We start from the raw sequence: 24,159 nt of genomic DNA, 5'->3' as shown, positions 1-24,159 counted from the left end.
ACCTGTGTACCTATGGGACCGCCTCTCCTGGTATGCCCTGCAGAGGACCTTAAGGTCCACAAATGACAACATTTTGGAGGTCCCAGGTCGCAAGGTGGTTAGATTGGTCTCAACTAGGGCAGGGCCTTTTCAGTACTGGCCCCAACTTGGTGGAACACTGTCACAAGAGACTAGGGCCCTGCGGGACTTGACATCTTTCTGCAGGGCCTGCAAGACAAAGCTGCTCCACCTGGCCTTTGGTTTGGACTCAGTCTGACCCTTATGTTTCCCTTCCCTTATGGTTTTGATCTATGGGCTACTTTTAAAATGAGGCTGCATTTTAAATTGTATTTTAACCTGTATATTAAATTGGTTCTCCCCCCGCCCCATTATGTTTTTATTGTAATTTTACTGGTGTTAGCTGCCCTGAGCCTGGCTCTGGCCAGGGAGGGTGGGGTATAAATAAAATTTATTATTATTATTATTATTATTATTATTATTATTATTATTATCATCATCATCATCATCATCATCATCATCTCACATCTAATTTTAATTCTCTCATAAGTTAATATGCTTTCACTTAAAAGGAAAAAAATGTACTTTGTCTGTAATGACTGGACCTCTCTGCATGATGCATAAACAGTTCCCTGGCTCTGCTGAAGCACAATGTCAATTATTGAGGGCATGCGATGAATCTCAAAACATAATCTGTGACTTGTAGTGCAATCTAGATTCAGACCAGTGCTGTTGAAAGCTGATGAGGCTCAGTCAGTAAAGATTGTGGAGAAAGGAGGGTGACCATTGGTGATTAAAATGGGAAAATGTGAGGTGTTAGAAAGGCTTTTCAGAGTGTGACATTCTGAATAGATGTTCCTTGAGACCTTCTGATCTTAAATAAGCTGAGATCAGAAGCTTATGTATTTTCAGACTGATTCATGATCCTAAAATGTGGCTTAATCTGACAAGAGTTCCAATTTTTTCCATTGTTAGTTATTGTTTTTAGCAAGAATTGCTAGCTTTATTTTTCAAAATGGACTGTTTCAAATTTTCTCTTTCTTCCTGCCTTTTTTTTTAAAGCATCTTTTTCAAAGGATTCTGAACAGGTTGGTCCAAAAGCTCTTGATGCACAAGATGGAAACTAGTGAATTCATTTCTGGCATTCGCAAAATATAACTGCTAGGTTGTAATGTACATATGAACTGGTGAGTTATAAATGGCTGCAGTTCTGATTCTGATGTTCTTTTCTTTGCAGTGTTCATTTTTACCTAAATTCTCCATTCACATAGAGACAAAATATGAGGACAACAAAGGAAGCAATGATAACGTAAGTGATACCTCTTCTTAAAGATCCAACATGTACTATCTGTAAAGGCTTTCATTAGCACACTCAGTAAGATTCTCCCTTACAATCTTCAGAGCTTTTCTGTATCTAACTTGACTCCAAAAAAAGCAGACTTTCTGTTTTGTATGTAGAGATTCTTAGCTCCTTTCCTTCTACTCCCTACTTCTTTTTAGTTTGGTGGAAGGTAATGTGAACAGAGAGCATTCATTGTTCACGGCGCACAGTGCTATTGTTGGGCTATTGATGTGCATTTTCTAAGGAAACTCATACCTGTTACTGAGATGTAGTTTGAATGCTAGCCTTTGGACTTGTGGAAACCTTGAGTGTCCAGGGAAGTGACAGGATCTTAAAAGGGAAGGGATCCTCTTAAGGAAAAACAGCAAGGAGAGTTAATCAAATAGAATGCAACCAGCAGCCGCTGTTGATGAATTGACCTATCGTAGTTAAACAAGATGATAAATGCTTTTCTACGGCACTCAACTGAAATATTGTGTAGATAAATGGATTGTACTGAATTTTATATTCAATATAAAGAATCCAACATAGAGGAACACTGCTCTGCCTTGAATCTTCTGGGTTTGGCTCTGTTGAATAGTCTCAGTGTGCCTTTTTGCTGAGTACCCTGCAGAGGACAAGCTACAGATGGTGTGGGTCCTCTCTCAAACTCTCAGAGGCATAACCTTCAGTGTCTGGTGGTTATTTGTGCTCTTCAGACAAGTTATGTGTCAAATTCTACTTCAGACTCTTAAGTCTGGTGGGTTTGGGGGCTGGGAAGCCAAAGGTTTTATATGTAGCTCCAAATGGATCAACTGAGCTAAATGGACCAGTACAAAGCAGCTTGGGGGTTGTATTGCTTGTGTTGGTGTATTGTGATAAAAACAAGTCTAATGGCATCTTGAAGACTTATATTTATTGTGGCATTGGCTTTTGTGGACATCCGATGAAGTGCGCGCTCTCTCTCTCTCTCTCTCTCTCTCTCTCTCTCTCTCTCTCTCTCTCTGAAATATTTTTTATTGATTTTTACAGATCCATTCACACAAAAAGTATTATCACAAATATTAAACTTTACCCAAGATTCTTCCGAATCTTGAGACTTCCCTCCTCCCCTCCGTGGATTCTTCAACTAACTTTTTTTAACTGCGTCTTATAAATCTGTCTAGTTTATCATCCTCCATTGTATCCAAACTCTATGTATCGTTGCAAGAGTTATTTAAAGCCTGCCAAAGAGTTCAAGTGTTTACAGTGGTCTTTCAAGTGCGTTATTTATTTATCCCATTCCTTGTTGAAGTTTTGATCCTCCTGGTTTCCGATTTCCCCTGTTAATCTTGCCATCTCTGCATAGTCCAATAATTTCATCTGCCAGTCCGACCTAGTAGGTACCATCTTTTTCCGTGTATAAAACTAGGGTTTCCCCCCTAAAAAATAATGTCAAAAATTAGGGGGTGTCTTATACACGGATACATCTCCCCCCCCCAATTTTCTTAAATATGAGTCCCCAAAAATAGGGGACATCTTATACATGGGAGCGTCTTATAGACGGAAAAATACGGTATCTTGTTGTCTTTCAATCTTTGGGAAAGGAGCATCCTTGCAGCAGAGTCCACGCCACAATAGCCAATAAAGTACGGCAATACTCTTCGCTGCTTCTATGAATATCAGATAATTGGTGAACTAGATTACTACATGAGTAGGTGATGCCATGAAAACCATTTTGTTAAGAGAGATTTAGCTTTGTCATCAGTAAAGCTAAACAATATTCTTAAAAGCCATTCTTTTTAGAAGCAATTAGTGAAAGCCGTTTCCATCTTTAAAATTGCAGATTATTTTCTTCTACACACAGAATTTAGATTCATAACTCAGAATGCTGATCCATTAGGAGCTACATATAAAACCTCTATGGATAATGAAAATAATATATGTTAATGTACTCTTTGGCCTCATCATAGGAGAGGTTTTTAAAATGAGTGTTTCAGAACTGACCATTAATCAAATGGAAACCGAGAGGCAATTTTCTAGTGTACATATTCTTGGTACAGATGAATAACGACAATGGCATTTGACAAATTAACAGCCAGAGCATACTAAAGCCAGCTGTATTATAGCAGATGGATTTTGTCTTTGCATATTAAGCCTCACTAAATTGGGGAATTCACCTAAAATAAAGAAATCCTTTTTCACTTATGAACTTGTATTGTCTAAATATGATATTACTGTATAGGCATACCCTTTGTCAGGAATGGGTTAGCTGTGGTCACTCCAGATGTTGCCAGACTCCAGCTCCCATCAGCCCTAGGCAGCATAATTTATGGGAACTTTGGCCCAACATCTGGAGGGCCAAAGGCTACCCATCCTGGCCGTTGTTCAAAACTTCAAAACTTTTATTGATACCATAGCAAACAGAAATGGAAAAATCCTTCTAATTTCAGATTATACTCACAGTTTCTGAGTATAAGTGCAGCCAAATTAGGGAAGCATTTGTCAAGCATAACAGCAGAGAAATGTCTAATCCTTTGCAATGAGGAGAAAGGGTTTAGGTACAGTTCCAAGGAAAACATACCAGAGTCACCCCACAGTTTCTTTCCAAAGAACTGATTATTGCTAATAAGATAAAATTCTTGTGCTTATTAACAAAGGAAATACACTATAACTAATTTTCCTTTTAAAACCTCTTTAACGAGTCTTTTAGCCAGCTTTGCTACATGACCTCAGCCAGCACTGTTTGGAACACTGTCATATAGTCATTTACAGTACATTTTTAAAGCTGTTTTCAGGGAGGAATCAAAGGCAACAACTCACATTGTCTCTGACCACTGGCCATGCTGGTTAGTGCTGATGAGAAAAGTCCATTGACATCTGGAGGTCATTATGTTGGGTACCCTAAGATACAGTATCTTATCCCCATCAGACAGAGCTAACTTTGGGTCTGGACTTCCCTTCATAATTGCTGACCATAATTAATAGCCATCTTACATAGGGAACCCTTCCCCCAATTCCACCTAATTTAGTACTGTGATGAAAGGTGGATTTGCCAACACCTCAGGGAAAGCCTTCTTAAACAAAACTGTATTCCATAGCCACCTGAAGTGTGAAAATAAAAGACGTACTGCTTTTGCTCTTTGTCTTATCAGGTATTTAGTTAATGTTTCTTTCGCTGCAAATGTACCTTCTGATCATACATGTGCCCTGTTTCAGAGAAAGTTTTCTTTTTTACTGCCTTTCCTGAACTGCAGCTCCCCTGTGCTATGTTGCGAGTTGTTTCCATTAATGTATATGCATGTATGAAATGAGGCTCAGTTGCTGTATATCAGGAGTTTCCAAATGGTGGTCTGTGGACCACTTCATACAGGTGGTCTACAGCACATCTGTGAAGATCCTTTACAATCTGACTTCAGTGACTTTCAAGTTGCAGTACAATAAAATAAAAGAAATATAAGAAACAATAGAAATACATTTAAAAGTCATACAGCGTCTAGCCCCAGCACATCAATTTTATAATGAATGATTTTAGAGTGTTGTTTGTACTGTACTTTTGTACTGTTTTATTTTTGTTAGCCGCCCTGAGCCCGGCTTTGGCTGGGGAGGGCGGGATATGAATAAAATTTATTATTATTATTACACTTGCTACAACAGGCAGAAAAATGGTTGATCCACCAAAGTCCTCAGCAATGTCAAAAATAATAATATTTTATTATTTATACCCCACCCATCTGGCTGGGTTTCCCCATGTTCATGCAGTTCATGTGGGGGAAGTTTGGGAACTGCTGAAGAATATTATAAGATGGTACTGTGCAAACTAAATTGAGCATCTTTATTATTGGAAAAGTGAACAAAAATGTAGAAGACATCTCTAGTTATGTCTGCCCATGTTGAAAGTATTTTTATATTGATACATACAGTATTAGAGATAGAGTCTGTTTTGTTTTGGCACAGATTGCAGAATGATAGTTCCCCACTTACTTGCTTTTGCCAAAAATTCAGCAAGGCATGCAGGGAATTTAGGCTGTTCTCAGTTTAAGAAATTCAGGTATTGTATCATTTTAAGCAGCACGGTCTGAAGCATGCACCAGTCCTTATGATAGACAAGTTTGGGCTCACTGTAAAAACAGCCATTAAGCAGATAGAATAACTGAGATTCCACTTTAAATGAAGCCCCATAGCATCATAACAGAACACTATTTCCAGTGGAGCTTCATATAATATAAGAAAATTCAATGAATAGACCATGTTGTAATTAGACAGAAGCAAAATCTATATTTGATTTTGAGGGTAATGATATGCAATGAGGTGTATTCATAAGCAAGCTAAGTAAATTCATTGCTGCAGAAAACAGGTGCAGTGGGGTTCTAAATCCATAAAGTATTAATGGCTAATTTAGTGTGATTACACAAATTATAATGGTTGGTTAGACTCCTATCAGAAGGCATTGCTTTCTCGCATATGAAATAACTTGTTCCCACAAAATAACCCAAATTCCTGAACCTGCTATATTTGCATAAATCAGCATGTTTTTCAGGCATTTTCCCAGGGATGGGATAACTGTTTTTAAGCTGATTTATCCCTGTTGTTTTGTCTGCCAGGGTGAGGTAGTTATGACATTAAGTTGTTGTTTTATATTGTTTCGTTTTCACTTTTTGTACGCCTTGAATCTTTTCTAGAAACAGGCATTTAAGAAATTAGGTGGTGGTGTTTTTCAAAAAAGCAAAATTTGCATTTAGTTGTCCAAGTTAGAAACGTCAGAAAGCTGAAGCTTTGCAGTGGAAATGCTGACACAAGGGATTGTCAGCTGCTTCTATATTGCTGAATGCAAGCCAACAATAGTTCAGGGTTAATGCCAGTTCGCAAAGATTGGAATCACAAGTTGGAGCTTACTGGCCTCTTGCCATAATATTTCTCTAGTTCTTGTTTCTTGCAAAGCAGAGGGGAAAGCATTAGCACCGCATGCATTGCTCTTATTAAAATGCACACAGTATACAAATGCACCGAGTATACAGTAACGTGCTTCAAAAAAGACTAGACTAACCTCTGGGAACCTTAGGTTTTAGTTTTAAAGCTTATGTCAACATTACTGCCTTGCTGATGTTCTCCTACTAAGCATGGTTGGTTGCCCAGTAGCAAGGCCCTTGTGAATTTCCATGGCTGCATTCTGGATAGTGCAGTTTTCAGAAAAGATCACAGCCAGTTAGCCAGCAACTGCGAAGAGACCAGTGCTTAGACTCACAACCTCTCCTGTGTACATTTGCTTGGAAATGAGTCCCGCTGGGTTCAGTTAGACTAGCTCCTAAATAAGTGTGCTTAGGGTCGCCTTAGAAACTAAAATAATATTTCTTTGGAACATATAGAATTTCAAACAATATTTTGACTTCTAAAGACTCTAGTTCAATGCACAGTTTATAGTTGCCTTTAGTGTTTATCTTTAAGCATTGTATTAGTAGTGAGATGCCTGGGTTAGCTAGCTAAAAGGTTTAGTTTAGTACATACTTTTTTAAATAAAAAATTGTTATGTAAATTATTTATTTGTTATGTAAATTATTCATGTTTATGCCTGAATCACTTGTAAATCCCACTTTGTCAAAGGCAAAAAGTTTTTCACATTGCTATTAATTGCTGGGTTTTTATTCCCCCCCCCACTTCTTCCCATGGTGTCGCACTATGGTGAAAATTCAGTGCTGAACAACAAGGATTGTGACAAAGTCTGTGGTTAAGATGCATTGTTAAGAGCTTTGCTATTTTATCATGTTTCCAATTGCCTACTTTTGATTGCTACAAGCCTGGATTGTGATCCCCACAGATGTAAGTGAAAAAGCGTGGATAAATATCAGTAAACGTCAAGGCGGGATTTGGGAGGACAGGAATAACACTAGGTATCAGCGAAGTTAACTCTTTATTCAAAGAAACAAAACAGCTCAGGCCTAGTGAGCACAGCAACTCTTCCCAGCAGGTCTTGCCCAAAGGAGTTCCCTGCCTTCCCACAGCTCCCTAAGTCTCCTCCTCCCTGGGTTCTTCCCAAGCAACCTGAGATTTCTTTACCTCATCTGTCTTTGCTGCGCCCTCTTCCCACCTCTGCAGGTTCTGGGAGACCAGAGGGGAGGGGAGCTGGTCACAGCAGGAAGGAGAGACTCCATGGCTTCTTGAGCAGCCTGCCTCATCTCTGTCCCTTGATTCCCCCCCCCCCTCCTCTCCAACCTCCGCTGCTGCCTCTGGTTCTGGATTGCTCTCTGTCGCAATTTCTTCCCGCTCACTAAACCCTGTTACCCCTTCATCTTTCAACACCTCCTCCTCCTAATCTGCTCCCTCTTCTCCCTCTGATCACTCTTGTTGTCCGACCCCCAATCCCCTGGCTCTGAGCCTTCTTCCCTTGGGGGTTACCCAGCTGGTGCCTCCCAACACTCCTTTGCATCCAGCATGATAGTATATCTACTAATAGTGTTTAAAATTCATGTACCGTGTTTTTCTCTCCATAAGATGCACTTTTTTCCTCCTAAAAAGTATGGGGAAATTTCTGTGCGGCGTCTTATGGGGCGAGTGTGTGGTCGATTGCTGGCTCCCTTTCCAGCAGCCCCTTGCCCAGGCCTCCATTGTTGAATGTTCTGGAGACGGAGGCCGTTGGTTTCCCCAGCGACATGTGACTGGCTGATTAGATTATCTGTCTGGAAACTGTAGAAACAGCTCCCTTTTCTTTCCTAAAGAAGCTGCAGAACTGTAAGTTGAACCCCATAAAAACAGGGTTTTTCCGTTTGCAAAGTTAGCTGCACAACTTTGAGCTGATCCTCAAAAAAAGGGGGCTTTTCTCCTTTGCAAAAGAAGCTGCACAACTGTGAGCTGATACTCAAAAAACCGGAGCTTTCCCCCTTTCCTCCTCTAAAAACTAGGTGCGTCTTATGGTCAGGTGCATCTTATGGCATGAAAAATACAGTAATTGATGTAATGCTAAGCTATAATTTGGCATTACTAGAACAAGCCACTGTGATCCTCCCTCTTCCTTCTTTCTCTTCCAGTGTAGCATGAGAAGGGGCTTGGAAGCTTTTGCTTCTGTTCTGCAGCCTAGCATGTTGTCCAAGTTCAGACAAACTGTGTACAGTGGTACCTCGGGTTACGAACTTAATTCGTTCCGGAGGTCCATTCTTAATCTGAAACCATTCTTAACCAGACTGGTGACTGGGAGTGGCCACCGAGACCATATAACACCAGTCCTGAAAGATCTTCATTGGCTCCCAGTACGTTTCCGAGCACAATTCAAAGTGGTGCTGACTGTTAAAGCCCTAAACGGCCTCAGTCCTGTATACCTGAAGGAGCGTCTTCACCCCCATCATCCAGCCTGAGACTGAGGTCCAGCGCCGAGGGCCTTCTGGCGGTTCCCTCGCTGTGAGAAGTGAGGTTACAGGGAACCAGGCAGAGGGCCTTCTCGGTAGTGGCGCCTGCCCTGTAGAACGCCCTCCCACCAGATGTCAAAGAGAACAACAACTACCAGACTTTCAGAAGACACCTGAAGGCAGCTCTGTTTATGGAAGCTTTTAATGTTTGATGCTGTATTGTTTTTAATATTCAGTTGGAAGCCACCCAGAGTGGCTAGGGAAACTCAGCCAGATGGGCGGGGTACAAATAATAAATTATTATTATAATATTATATTATATAACCTGACGCATACTATCGCTAATGGGGCCTGCTGCCGCTGTGCTGCTGGCACGCAATTTCCATTCTCATCCTGGGGCAAAGTTCTCAACCAGAGGTACTACTTCCGGGTTAGCGGAGTTTGTAACCTGAAGCGTTTGTAACCTGTGGTACCACTGTATAGTGTAATCCGGTTCGCACATAACACTATGTAAACCCTTTGCACAAACGAGTAAACATGCAGATTCCTAGATCAAAAGTCATGGCTGCAATGCCCGGTGCAGCTGCGCTGCCCATGATTTGGCTTAGCATTACATGCAAACTGGGTCACCGTTAGTTTGAATGAAAATTTTAATTCAGCACAGATTTTGCATCGCTGGTGTGGTGTGACATGTGCATGCATCCATTGAAAATATTTTTTCAGTTCCTGTTGACAAATATAGAGTACTTTTAAGGTATTCCATTTCAAGCAGCAGCATAGCAGCCTTGACAGGATTCTGCCTCTGAGGGAGAGCTCTTCCATTATTGCCTTCAAAATACGTTTGCTTTTAGTACTGTACCTATCGATCAGTAAAGTACTTTGAATCCATCTGTCAAGCTAATATGGCACAAAGTGTAAAAGAGCACTCATCTTGCATTATGTTATCAGAGCTGTTCCCAAAAAAAATTTATCTTCTTTTAGAAGCACTGCTGTCCTGTTTACTGAATTTTGCTAGAGGTACAGTGGTACCTCGAGTTACATACGCTTCAAGTTACACACTCCACTAAGCCAGAAATAGTGCTTAGGTTAAGAAGCTTGCTTCAGGATGAGAACAGAAATTGTGCAGTGGTGGTGCAGCAGCAGCAGGAGGTCCCATTAGCTAAAGCGGTGCTTCAGGTTAAGAACAGTTTCAGGTTAAGAACGGACCTCCGGAACGAATTAAGTACTTAACCTGAGGTACCACTGTATTTGCAATTGGCTGGGTATTTAGAACTGGTGCTAGTTGTCCTTGTCAGCAGTGACCTATGGAAGCAAAATTCAGGCACACTATCATCTTAAATAGCACTGTCTGAAGCAGGCATTAGGGTTTATGATAAACAAGTTTGGGCTCATTGTAGAATTAAGCCATTAAGCAGATAAAATAATTAAGATTCCACTTTAAACGAAATTCCCATAGGTTATTATCAAAACAGGATTTTGTGGAGCTGTGTCTCTAACTGAACCACACCTGACATCACATGATATTGGGGTGGGGCAAATGGGCATGGTTTCGGGAAAATGGTTTCTCAGGCCAGATGCAGAGGCCAGGTGTGCTCTGTTTAGCGTGAAAGCAGGAGAACCCCACTCTTAATTTAAACCATAGTTTAAACTTTCAATGAGAATTTTGGTCTGACATGACAATCCTTGGTTTGGTCATAATATATTGCTTCCAAAACCTGAAACCTCCCTAATTTCTTCTTGATATCATAATATTTATTAGGCCTTTCTACAATCCCTGCATTGTTAGGAACACAAAATGTTCTTGCCATTTGCTTCCTGCTCCTTGCCAATATAGAGACGCAGATTGAGAGCCTTATGTTTCTTTCCATCGGCTTTAATCACTTAAAAAAACACCAACTTAAATATCCACAGCCTGATTGCAAAACCAATCAAATTATCTCCCTTGCAGGCTTCAAGAGAATTCTAGGGTATTTGGCTAGAGGAAGTACCAGGAGAATTAGCCCTAAAAAGAAATAAATCTTGTACACTAATGGCTCCTTATTTTTGAACTAATGAGAAATTTAGAGGGATTAAACTTCCATCTGTGATACAGTGCAAGAAAGCAGTATGGATGAATTAAGGTTCAGGCACTCAAATAATGAGTCATTCTGATTTTAGGTTCCAGTTGCAAGAGGTTGGGGAAGATGGAAAATAACCTCTTAATTTAACAATGGATAGGAGAGTAGGGGCAATATAGGGGCTGAAACATTGACCTGTAAGTCAACAAAACCTTGGTTCATATCTCAGTACTTTGCAGCCTGGCTATTGTTGTGTGCAATGGGGAAAGCAGGCCTGTGCAAAGTGCATGTTACTCTTCTAGTATAACAGGGATGTCCAGCTTACAAGAGACTGCGATCTACTCCCACTTTAAAAAAACTGGCAGTGATCTACCCATTGGATTGACAAAAAGTTGTTGAGCTTTTGGACACCCCACGACTGACCAGTACATCGTGATTGACCTGTTGAACATCCCAGTAGTGCAACATCTGTGTGACTTTTTGAATCAAATAGTTTGAGGGAGGTGGTGTCACCACCCTTCGCTAAGGGCGGTGTGTGTGTGGCCTGGTTCACATATCACACAAAATCATTGTTTTAAAACCAGCTATTGTTTAATGTGAATGAGCAGTGTGCTGGTGCATGCTGCTCCAAAAGTTTTTGGGATGCTCCTCCCCTGCTCCTGCTGCAAGCCAGAGTCTGGCTGGACATGTCATCCAAAACCAGGCTCATGGTTTGTTTCCTCCAAACAAACACAAGTGGTAACGAAGGTTTGTTCTTGACTTACCATTTATGGAAACAAACCACAACCAGACTTCATACAGAGCATTACAGATAGAGTAAATTTTGACCAGTGTGCACCATCACAAGTGTGATGGAGAAAGCAAGAGGTGAGCTGACTAAAAACACCTTGGTGATACAGGACATCTCTCTGATGATCTGATATTATTATTATTATTATTGCATCTGAAGGCAGCCCTGTTTAGGGAAGCTTTTAATCTTTGATGAATCATTGTATTCTAATATTCTGCTGGAAGCTGCCCAGAGTGGCTGGGGAAACCCAGCGAGATGGGCGGCTATAAATATTATTATTATTATTATTATTATTATTATTAAGTCTGATGCCTTGTAGGAATGCTTTAAGCGAGACTCTACACATAAATTTATATGTACAGCAAATTCACAAATGAGCCATATTATGACGACAGGTCAAGTCTCCAGTTTTCCCTCCTCCAAAGGAAGCCAAACCCAGCAGCACTGCCCCTAGAACTTCTTAATAACTTATTAATAAAGTGCTGAGCAAAGAACGGTCTGCTTTAAAAATAGGGATTTCTGTGTATTTTTGCAACAACTGAGATGTTAGGAGGAAGGTACCAGAGGAGACACGGGGAGCTACTGTGGGCAGAGGGAAATAGCTGTTGTGTCTCCAAGCAGTTAGGCCACACCGCTCGTATGATGTTTCCAAACTATGAATTTCAAGAAGAACTGGAAAACATTTTTTTTGGTAACATATTGCTCATTTCTATCATTATTACAATAAAAACTGAAGAATTGGAAAGCCTTCTGATGTTGTGAAAAGAAATGTCTCAGAGTTTTGTTCCATATTTTGAGAAAATTGCTTGTCGCTGCACATGGTGCCAGCCTGTAACTATGAGATATTGCCAAGAACATACTCTGCTGTTTTTGGAACCAGCGCCTTTGTTCCTTAAGACAAGCTGTTGCCGGTTCATAACATTCATGATTAAGTTTAGACTACATGCCCATCAGAACACTGAAGCGTGTTTGTTTTACATCTTGCAGATATTTGATAATGAAGCCAAAGATCTTGAGAGAGAAGTCTGCTTTATTGATATTGCCTGTGACGAAATTCCTGAGCGCTATTACAAAGAATCAGAGGTAGGTAAAGGACTTAATGCTCTTAAGCAGTGTAGATTTGCATTGTGCAGAAAGCCCATTCAGACATCCATACTGCTCTGGGATAAATAGTCTCCACCAACTACAGCTTGGTTATCTCTTCTGATCCTACCAAGTGATAAGAAGAATTTTTCCACCCACCAAGTGCTGATTAAGTACATTTCACTTTCTTTTCCTCCTCCATTCTCACACCTTTTTCCTTATGTTTGTCAAGACTTTTATAATATAAGTCTGCAAGCAGGGATTGTCTTAAATATTAAGCTTAAGCTGCTCCAAGGGCCTTTTTGGCTAAGGAGCTGAGTTAAAATGCTTTACGTAAACATGTGCTGGAATGACTTAGCTGCATACAGTGGTACCTCTGGTTACGTACTTAATTCATTCCAGAGGTCCGTTCTTAACCTGAAACTGTTCTTAATCTGAAGCACCACTTTAGCTAATGGGGCTTCCCGCTGCTGCCGCGCCGCCGCCGCATGATTTCTGTTCTCATCCTGAAGCACAGTTCTTAACCTGAGGTACTATTTCTGGGTTAGCGGAGTCTGTAACCTGAAGCGTATGTAACCTGAAGCGTATGTAAGCCAAGGTACCACTGTATTGTTTTGACTTTACTCAATACTTTTCTTGTTGCATGGGAATGACAACTCCAGGGAATTTGCATAGAATTAATATGCCTTCATATTTCTAATAAAACACTATTAAACTGAGTGACAAGATACGATTTTGCAGCATACGAAATCCAATATATCTTGGCAGCAAATAAGCCCTATTTGTCATAGCTCATGGGCAAAGCTATTCAATTATCTACATGAAAATTTACAACATCAATAACATTTATTACACTGCACCAACACATCTTATACCTAACTGCTATTATCATTATGGAGTTGACAAAAGGATAAATCTAAACATTTTATGTTGACTTTCTATACATTAACACAATGGTATTATGCTAAAACCATATATGTGACCTGTTTTAAGGGCTGTAGACCAGAAACAACATGGGTGATGAGCTGAAAAGGCTGCCCTCATCCTCCATCTTTGGCAAAAAGTCTGGAAGGCAATTATTATCATTCCCAGTTGGAGTAGATGACAAGCTACATGAAGACCAAAGCCCCTAGCCTTGATTCTGTCTTGAAGAATACACCTTTATGAAGTGTTTTGAGACAGTCCCTAAAATGTTAACAGTTGGATAGCTAGTATTGCCATTCTTTTTGAATATTGAAGCTCTGAAACAGAATCAGAAGCCTGTCCATTTTCCCAGAGGTTGCCTCTCCCGCAGTGGAAGGGGCGAAAAAACCTCTCTCCATTCTTATTTGAGAGTCCCAGTTGGAGTTTGGTCTGAAAGAAGACACCATGCAACTGTGTCTCTTTGGAAATCCCTGGGCCTAAGAGTAAGGAGTGCAACAGTGCATCCACAGGGCATTGGGGGGCGGGTCACCTACAGCGGCAAAATGTACTGTGTTGGCCCTGTAAAGCACAGATATTGAATTGGAACCAACTAGAGGGCTGGATACAGAGCTGACCTATCCTTGAAGGACCATTTTGACCTGTGTGGGACCATCCACCTGACATCATGACATCATGACTGCAAATGAAGAATATTGCTTTGCCATCCTTCCTTGCACTCAAGCTAGAGTTGCAAACAAGAAATCTTGAGGGTGGATAAAAATGCTCCCATTTACTGTAAAGAACTGTTACAGAACTAATGTCAGAAACAACCCCGTACCTGTTGCCTTTTAAAGATCAGCCAGAGGCTTATCTTGGATCTTAGTTATTATTAGGAGAGCTTGCAGCTTTGGTGAGTTAAATAAAAAAATATCATTTTGGAGTTAAAAGGCTTTATTCATGCAAGCTTTCTATTGGCAGGATGAAAGAGAATAGCAAACATCTTGTCTCAACATGTTGGGAGAGAAGAAACAAAATGGCTCAGCTTTTACGGGTAGAGTTAACTTAGACAAAACAGTGCCCTCATGTGATTTAAACATGCATTAACTATACAAATTTAATAAATAAAAATATTAATAACTAGAAGCTCAAAGTAAGTAAATGTATTTGCTTTTCTCCACTAGTACTTTGGTGCTTAGCACTAACACCTCTTATCTTAGCACTTAAAGCAGAGGGCCCAGATCAGTACTCTAAGCCTCTCTATTTGGCCCTCAGAACTCCTCCTCTGCGGCACATGCTCCTCAGCCACAAATCCTCTCCCCAGGCCACACCCCTACCTTACCCTACTATGTACTCTCCTTGAATATTTTTGCATTGTGGGACCACAGCACCAAAATCAAAGAGACCAGAGAGCAGTAGGCATTCATCTCTGATGTAGAGCTAAGCACCACAGCACTAATATTAAATTAGCATATTATTATGAAGGAAAACTTAGTGAATTTTATTTCTATATACTCTACAAATGGCAGTCCACCTGCCCCTTAAGTTCAAGGGCACACATAATTTGCAGGCACGGGTCCAGGAGGAAAAAGACCTCCTTCACTTACTTTCTGGACTATGAACCTTTGAAATAGTAATATATAGAATACCAATGTTCCTGAAATAACAATAGCAATTAGATAGATAGATATAGATAAACACACACACACACACACAGAGAGAGAGAGAGAGAGAGAGAGAGAGAGAGAGAGAGAGAGAGAGAAAAGAAAGGGCATTCTGCCCCCACGCCCCAGGGAAGTCTTAAGAGACTGATGGTCCAATATTCCATTCTGGAATAAGCCATAAATCAGGCTGTAAAAAAAGAAATACCTTTTTAGGATGTGTCAAAATCAGTGTGTATCTCATTCAGTCTAGATTATAAGATATCAGCTAAGCATGTTCGGCACATGCATGACAAGAGATATTGTCTCATTGCTGCTAATTAGAAGAAATCGTGCAGTAAAATTATATCTCACAGAGATAGGATCTGCTTAAAATAAGAGTATCTAATATAAACATTAAATTTTTCCAAAAAAATCTTTTCAAGACTGAAGATAATCAAATAGTAAAATGTTAATCAGAACAGATCTGGAAATAAAGGGTTGTATCCAACTAAGTTCCACTGAGAGCAGATATATTGAAATTAATGGACAGAAGGTAGTCAGGTTCATTCATTCTAATGGGTCTAACATAAGATGCAGCCCAAAGTCAGTGACCAGGATCCAAAAAGCAACTGCTGACTAACCTGCCCTCCACCCCAATCTCATGCAGCCCAAACTATTGAAACTCTCTTCTGTTTAAAAACAGTTTTCTATTCACAGGCAGCCGATGTGGTGCTGTGCTATTAAAGAAAAATAAAATCTTAAGTCTGCTGGAACTCACAGAGGCAGGTTCTTTTTAGATGCCTGCTGTTTTATTTGCTTTAGTCTTCAGAGCAAATGTAAATTCACTTTTTAATAAGAGAATCTTTTTTTTAATTAAAATAAGTTTTGTGCTCTTTCCGCCCCAGCACAGATGCCTGTTCAGAGCAATGGAGCTCACTCATGCTTAACTGTCACAGGGATGCAGCCAGCATCTGTCTGGTTCAGGAAATAATGGTTCCACTTGCACCATAATAAGACCTCTTTTATCAACTTGCTTTAGAATGTCCCTCTCCTCCCCTCGGTGCTTCTGTCAGCTCTAATTTATGAGGCAACCTCATTTTGACAGAATAATTTTGCTAGCAAATGGCATAAATTGCTCCATGTTTTCAGTACATTGTAACGCCAAGTGCAGAATGCTTTAAAAATAGCACGTTCGGTATTGAGGGTTAACAAGGCAGAAGTACTGCTGCCCATGCTTGATTTTCTGTTGGGTCCAAAGAAAAATAGGAAGCCAAATGTAATTATTGTCTTCTTCTTTTTTTAAGGGGCGGGAGAGATTGTGCCAATTTTCAATCATATTTTCAAAATGATATGTCCTGAAAACACTGAAGAAAATGTTTTGGATTGGCATAATTGTGAATGCAATGAGCACTTATTTGGAAAATATAAAAGTGTAAATAACTATCTGGTACCATCACTGCAGAAGTACCTGTAACATCAAAAGCAAAGATCTGCAATTCCCTATAATAGTCCTGGTAGTCTATATTTTAGGAGGTTGCTTTATGAAAGGCTGATGCCCATTAAAACCATATTTCTAACTTTGCTCTGAATCCAGTGCATATTATCCATATTTAAAATAGACATTATACATACTTTGGACAACTTGTGCTTATGCTTAACCTATATTTCAGGTTGTGAATAGAAATGAATTTAAATATATGCTATTTTCTAAACCGGGGTCACAATATTATAGGAAATAAAGCTAGAAATTTCCTCCTAAACTAATTCTCCTTCACTGTATGATTATCTATTCCTTCAATTCAGAATCCATACAAGCTCATTTCAATTTAATAACCAAGTTGGTCTTAATAACATTTCTATTCATTAGATTAAGCTCTAGTTGGTTTTTGCTGGGAATGGGGGAATTGTGTGAAGAGCTCTTGTTTTTATTGCCATCTAGAAAATGATTACGCGGGTGGCGCTGTGGGTAAAATCACAGTGTCTAGGACTTGCCGATCACATGGTTGGCGGTTCGAATCCCCGCGGCGGGGTGAGCTTCCATCTTTCGGTCCCAGCTCCTGCCCACCTAGCAGTTCAAAAGCACCCTTAAAGTGCAAGTAGAAAAATAGGTACCGCTGTATAGTGGGAAGGTAAACGGCGATCCGTGTGCTGCGCTGGTGCAGGCTCGCCAGAGCAGCGATGTCATACTGGCCATGTGACCCGAAAGCGTCTGCGGACGGCGCCGGCTCCCGGCCTCTCGAGTGAGATGAGCGCACAACCCTAGAGTCTGACAAGACTGGCCCGTACGGGCAGGGGTACCTTTACCTTTACTAGAAAATGAATATAGTTCTTCACAGCTCTGTGGTGCTAACGTCACAGTCTCTGAGTCTTGCCAAATTTAACAAGTTTGAGCACTAACTTGAATTTGTTGGTCACTCAGGTGAACAAATTAATTTGAAAATGATTATCAGTAATGGCCTTAAAAAGTATATGAAGCTTGCTATTAATAGCAGTAGCAGTTGTTACCATATTGGCCCAAATATAAGCCGTACCCGAATATAAGCCACTCCCTTAAAATTCTGCAGGCACACATACCCGTTCTGTTTTACCATATGTCTGTTTTAGCAGCGATATTATAAAAGCCAATTTTTGTAAGGTCGCAAATTTAAGCCACACCTTAACTTTTCACGCTCAGAATTGGGCGGGGGGGGGGAGTGAGGCTTATATTCAGGCCAATATGGTATTTATACTTAGTATAACTCCTTACAAGCTAGTTTTTAAAAAATAAAAAGTAATAAAAACTTTTATATGATGACTAAAAACCATAAAGCCATCACATTGCAAAATAAGATAGAGCAGCAAGGCTAAAGCGTCCTCTTAAAATCATGCCAACACATCCAGCTTAATAATAATTATTAATAATAATTTGGTCCTACACAAAGAATTGTGAGTAAAACTAAAAACCGTTATGTGCTGGGAACTAAACACGAAACATGTAGATTTGGGTATATGTTCGATATATAAAGAACAACGTAACCTCGATCTCATTTTTGGGGTTGCATTGAAACCACAACAGTGTGGGAAGCGGACGTTTAACATCATTTTTTTTCCTCTCTGGGTGGATCTGGTTTCTGCTTGCCAACTTCCTCTTTCCATGCCCCTTCCTTCTATTTTCTTTCTTGTTCCTTTTGTGGCAGTTGGGTGTACTTCTGGCAATGGAGCAGCTGTGTTTTTTTGTGTTTTTTTACTGTTAAACTCTCTGCTTTCTGCATAAACTGAAATCTGAGGCATAACAGCAATACATACTCAATAAATCACACATCCTGGGTGGGATATTATTATTATTATTATTATTATTATTATTATTATTATTATTATTATTATTATTATTGGCTTCACACATAAGTACTACAATACCTGCACAGTTGCACAGTGGAATGGACTCCTTTGGAAGGTGGTGGACTCTCCTTCATTGAAGATTTTTAAGCAGAGGTTGGGTGGCCATGTAAGATGGGTGCTTTAGTTGAGATTCCTGCATTGCAGGAGGTTGGACTAGAGGACCTCCGAGGTCCCTTCAAACTCAACAATTCTATGGTTCTGTGAAATGAAGGGAGTAGCAGGGGAGAGGAATTGGCTAATAAGTGTGACATTCCTAGTAGAATGAAAAAGGATTCGACTTCAAAGGCACACAGATGTGGACTGCTGAGATCAAATTCAAACTGGGGGGATAACCAGGTTTTCAGTGAGATGAAGCTGCTACAAGGACAAGCCCTTTATTAAATACATTTAAATGATTAAAGTGTTGCCATGTGCACCAGGTTACAGAAGAGTATGGAACTAGGAGAAGTGCTGCAATCAGGAAAGGTATTAATAAATATAAATTAAATATAATAAATAAATAAATTCTCCATAAATTGGTCTCCCACTTTATCCGGTATATTATTTGTAGTTTTCCAGCTCCCGAATGCTAGATTTAATCCCAACGTAGGATTAAAGTTGGAAGTCATTCCCACAGACCTCCAGAATTCAACTCTGCTTTTCTGATTGTTCCGTCAGTGCATACATTTCACCTTACCAGGTAGAATGAGTCCCCCTTCTTCTCCCTCCATGTGCTGTTCTTGGGGATCTTCTCACTTCCCCTAGAGCCAATTTTTGCAGGGAGGAGACTGGGAGAAGCCCTATTGGGTAAGTGGAAGTCATTGTGCATGGCTTCTGCTGATGGGACTCGTTGGGTGTCTATACAGTGGTACCTTGAGTTACATACGCTTCAGGTTATATACGCTTCAGGTTACTGACTCCGCTAACCCAGAAATAGTACCTTGGGTTAAGAACTTTGCTTCAGGATGAGAACAGAAATTGTGCTTCGGCAGTGGGAGGCCCCATTAGCTAAAGTGGTGCTTCAGGTTAATAACAGTTTCAGGTTAAGAACACACCTCCGGAATGAATTAAGTACTTAACTCGAGGTACCACTGTACACAGCCCAAGTATGAATTGGGAGCAAAGCCAAAACCTACTCAAACCAAAATCAGATCCAATGTGTTGTTTATTGAGCCAAACCTGTTGTGAATGTGGTTGGGGTGCCTACTGTACAGTGGTACCTTGGTTCTTGAATGGCTTCGTTGTCAAACAAATTGGCTCCCGAACAGCGCAAACCTGGAAGTAAGTGTTCCGGTTTGCAAACATTTTTCGGAAAGCCGAACATCCGCTTCCACTTGAGTTCAAGAAGCTTCTGCAGCCAATTGGAAGCCGTGCCTTGGCTTTCAAATGGTTTCGGGAGTCGAACGGACTCCCGTAATGGAAAAAGTTCAAGATACAAGGGACCGCTGTACTTAAGGGTACATATTTGGCAAAGAGCTTCAAGAACTTAATTTTACTTCTTTGGAAGGAAATGTGCAAACCTTAAGTGGTCTTGCACCAGTTAGCATCTGAGTTGTATATTGGACATTATAAGAGGAGGTCAAAGTGTGACCAGAGGTGGTACAGGGCACTTGTATATCTCAGGTCACAGGAAACTAATGCAACTTATTTCCTGCTGCATTGGCTTGACTTACATTACTGCAGCTGAAGCTGGTTACTTGTGACTAGCAGGACACAGCCCTTTTGAAGTGTGTTACTTTTCTATCCCATTTATCAATAATCTTGTATAATATCCCAGCTCAGATACTTTTCCAGCATGGATTCATTATCTCCTAGAGTTCTTTCCTTTCCATTTTGCAGGACCCTAAACACTTCAAATCGGAGAAGACTGGGAGAGGCCTATTAAAAGAAGGCTGGAGAGACACTCAAGAGCCCATCATGTGTTCCTACAAACTGGTGACTGTGAAATTTGAAGTATGGGGACTTCAGACTCGAGTGGAGCAGTTCGTTCACAAGGTGAGTGAAAGACAGTGTCCCAGTCTCTCTTTCCATCCTGTTCTGTACGTCAATATGAACAGAAACAGCAGTGTGTATAAGCTAGGAAGTTGATGTACAGATCTGGTTTCAGTGTTTCCAATTACAAACTCTGTCCATATATTTAGCCAGGGATTTAATGTGTAAAGCATTGCAGATTTTGAAATAGTTTGCATGTCATCAGTTGAAACCAATTTAGTGGCTACAAGATCCTCAAACACCTTCAAAGAACTCTTTTTTTAAAAAAAAGCAGTGCAAACAATTACAAGGCATGAAATAATTTGTCAATTTATTCTAAAGAAAGATAGAATGCTTCTGTTGCAATAAGGACAATTTCCATGCAAATCTGCACTCTTCTTAATTATATTCCAATCCCATTTATCTCAGTGAGACATGTGTGGCTATATCTTGATCTACATGACTAGACATAATATGAGGTCTATGCATGAGAATCCATTTATAAATCTACCTGTGTATGATGTCCAGAAAAAAGAATGCCAGGAGTCAAAAGGAAATAAGGAGAAAAACGCAACAACCAGAAGTCAATGTTAACTATGGGTGTGTTTTGGTGTGTGTGTGTTTGCTACTATCAATAAACCATAATCTGAAGCCATGTTTTTTTGTTGGCCTGTTAACCTTGGTTTGTTTTAACATTGGCTTGATATGTGAACCCAGCATCCTCCCTTAACCATGGTTTGTTTGGCCCCATAGTCTACATGTTCACCAGGCTATGAAAGCATGAGACAAGGGGAACTAGAAAACACGCAGAGCTTTGGAGAAACAAGCCATCATCTCTATGACAGCTTGTGGTTAACCTGTGTTTTGTTGGACAATCAGTTGTCGTCACTATGATGCTGTGATCATACAGCATTGTGATGGACACAGCCAGCAAGGTGAAATGAGCAGAACGTTAGGCTGGGATCAGGGAGATCCAAGTGCAAATTCCTATTCATCCGTTAAATTTACTAAGTGGCCTTGGGCAAGCCATTATCTCTTTGCATGCTGTCGTGAACATGAACTAGGATAACCCCACCCTGAGTTCCTCGGGGAAAGCAGGATACAAATGCAGTTGCTATCCCCCCCCCCCAATGTTAATATTGTGAAGCATGAATCTAAATAATTCTCAGGCTTCTTTTTATCCACTGCGATCGGGAGCTCTAGTTCCTAGCATCTGGATTCCTATGTAATAAAATTCAGACTGCATGTGCTGGGAGTGCAGACAGGCAGAAAGTCCCTGCCAAGCCTAATCATCGCCAGATGCTGTATGCTCTGCAGTTCCACAGCTGAGATGGGCATAGTGAGCACAATGCGAGTGGGAAGTCAGTCCCAGTCCAGCCCAGTTGCCAGTGACATCAACATGCTCTGATGGGGGGCATGCAGCTAGGAACTGCTCATTCAACATCTGGGGTGGTAGCCCCAACAGTCGCTACTGACAGCTGCATGCTCAGCAGGGATGCAGCTGATAGTGTTTCAGTCAGCTTACAAGGGAAAGGCAAGAGGCAGATAGATGGGCTACCACTTTTCTCCCTTATATTCCACCAGATTGTGATGGCTCAACTTACAAAGGCAGCCTAACACATGCAACAGGCAGTGTTTCAGAGAAACCTACCTTGGAGGGCCCGGGTTTCAGATTCCTATTTTGTACCTACATTTGCTTCCAGGACCACATTTCTCCATGTCTCTGGTGCCACTGTGCATCAGTCCTGTCTGCTTTTCCCAAGAACTATCAACCAGCCTGTCAAAGAAGCTTACACATCAAGAATGTAACTACCCTACATTCTTCTTTTTGTGTCTGAGACAAACAAACCCTTGAACTATGTACACTTGCTCATGCGAGGCTGCTTGTAACTTATTACTCAAAATTCTGCACATTTTTGTTTATCTTTGGTTCAAGGTCTAAAACAGGCAAAGAAGAACAAAGTAGGAAAGGAACCATTGCAGATTATAACATGGGATGTGGAATCTATAAGAGTAATATTAGAAAGCGAATGTTCCTCATTTTCATTGCATGCATGCTTCCTCTTTGGATGCTTGGCATCCTAGTGCATGCTCAAAGTGTCCAGATAATAAATTCACAGTTGTAATGAATAGTTCTTCCTCATTTAAAAGACCTTGGAATTTGTTCCCATCAGCTTTGAACTAATCCTGTATTCCTTATAAAGTCTCTGACCTGCTTTTTGAAGAGGGTGTTCTGCAGTGATTTGGGGCTAGGCTAGAAGTTTTACACTTCCCCACAACAATAAATAAATAAAAGCAGAAATAACGCTAAAGAAATTCGCACATTCCATGTCATCATGCGCCTTGGCAGAGCGTGCAGAAGTCCACCCCATTCCTCCCTCTTCCAGGTTGAAAAATGGCTCATGCGTGCAGTCCTGTGTGCTTTGAACACACACGCAATGGTCATTCCCTGTATGTAGTTTTTATTTTTAAACAGAAATATATATTGTTTGAAAAAATAAGAAACTTTAGCACACTGCTGCATGTAGCCAACTGATTTGGCTAAAAGCTTATCTTTCCCATGGAGATTTGATCCAAGCATACTGGGGGATGGTGGGAGATGCTGACTATTTCAAACTTCAGGATGCTCCTGCGATTCAAAAAGACAGAAAGTTGTGCATGTTGTAGGTTTATGAGTCATGTAGCAAGAAATGGCATCGTGCCATATCCTCAGTTCCATCTACTTTCATGCAAGGTCAGGAATAATCTCCCCACCCCCAATCTAGCAACACAAGTTGATCTTCACTTTCAAATTGCACATGACATTATATCTCCCTTAGGTTATAATCAACCAGTGCACAAGAGCTACCATAGTAGGCTGGCACAGCTCATTGGGGAAAGTTCTAGCTGCAAGCCATATCTTTAGCAATCCTTTACAAATTCACGGCCCCAAATCCCAGCCATGCTTAGAAAAAGGGTCAGTTATTGGGCTTAGAATCAAGGTGGCGAGTTGTCTCCCAAACTTTAGTAGAAGTAGCAATATCTCCTCTGTGAAGTAGGTTGTTGTTGTTGTTGTTTAGTCGTTTAGTTGTGTCCGACTCTTGGTGACCCCATGGACCAGAGCACGCCTGGTACTCCTGTCTTCCACTGCCTCCCGCAGTTTGGTCAAACTCATGTTGGTAGCTTCGAGAACACTGTCCAACCATCTCATCCTCTGCCGTCCCCTTCTCCTTGTGCCCTCCATCTTTCCCAACATTAGGGTCTTTTCCAGGGAGTCTTCTCTTCTCATGAGGTGGCCAAAGTATTGGAGCCTCAGCTTCAGGACCTGTCCTTCCAGTGAGCACTCAGGGCTGATTTCCTTAAGAATGGATCGGTTTGATTTTCTTGCAGTCCGTGGGACTCTCAAGAATCTCCTCCAGCACTATAATTCAAAAGCATCAATTCTTCAGTGATCAGCCTTCTTTTTGTCCAGCTCTCACTTCCATACATCACTACTGGGAAAACCATAGCTTTAACTATACGGACCTTTGTTGGCAAGGTGATGTCTCAGCTTTTTAAGATGCTATCTAGGTTTGTAACTGCTTTTCTCCCAAGAATCAGGCGGCTTTTAATTTCGTGACTGCTGTCACCATCTGCAGTGGTCATGGAGCCCAATAAAGTAAAAATCTCTCACTGCCTCCATTTCTTCCCCTTCTATTTGCCAGGAGGTGATGGGCCCAGTGGCCATGATTCTAGTTTTTTTGAT

General features: G+C 40.7%; 1 protein-coding gene across 2 annotated transcripts in view; it reads left to right on the top strand.

Annotated features, from left to right (window-relative positions):
- PITPNC1 (phosphatidylinositol transfer protein cytoplasmic 1) overlaps positions 1–24,159 on the top strand; it is a 127,291-nt gene that overhangs the window by 89,312 nt on the left and 13,820 nt on the right. For both annotated transcript variants that reach the window (XM_081899884.1, XM_081899885.1), the window contains 3 exons: positions 1,235–1,306; positions 12,469–12,564; positions 20,304–20,459. In XM_081899884.1, the coding sequence (XP_081756010.1) occupies positions 1,235–1,306; positions 12,469–12,564; positions 20,304–20,459 (324 nt within the window). The remainder of the gene's footprint in view (positions 1–1,234; positions 1,307–12,468; positions 12,565–20,303; positions 20,460–24,159) is intronic.

Source organism: Podarcis melisellensis (assembly GCF_964234715.1).
Source record: "Podarcis melisellensis genome assembly, chromosome: 2".
Taxonomy (NCBI): Eukaryota; Metazoa; Chordata; class Lepidosauria; order Squamata; family Lacertidae; genus Podarcis; species Podarcis melisellensis.
This window is presented reverse-complemented; position numbering and strand designations above follow the sequence as displayed.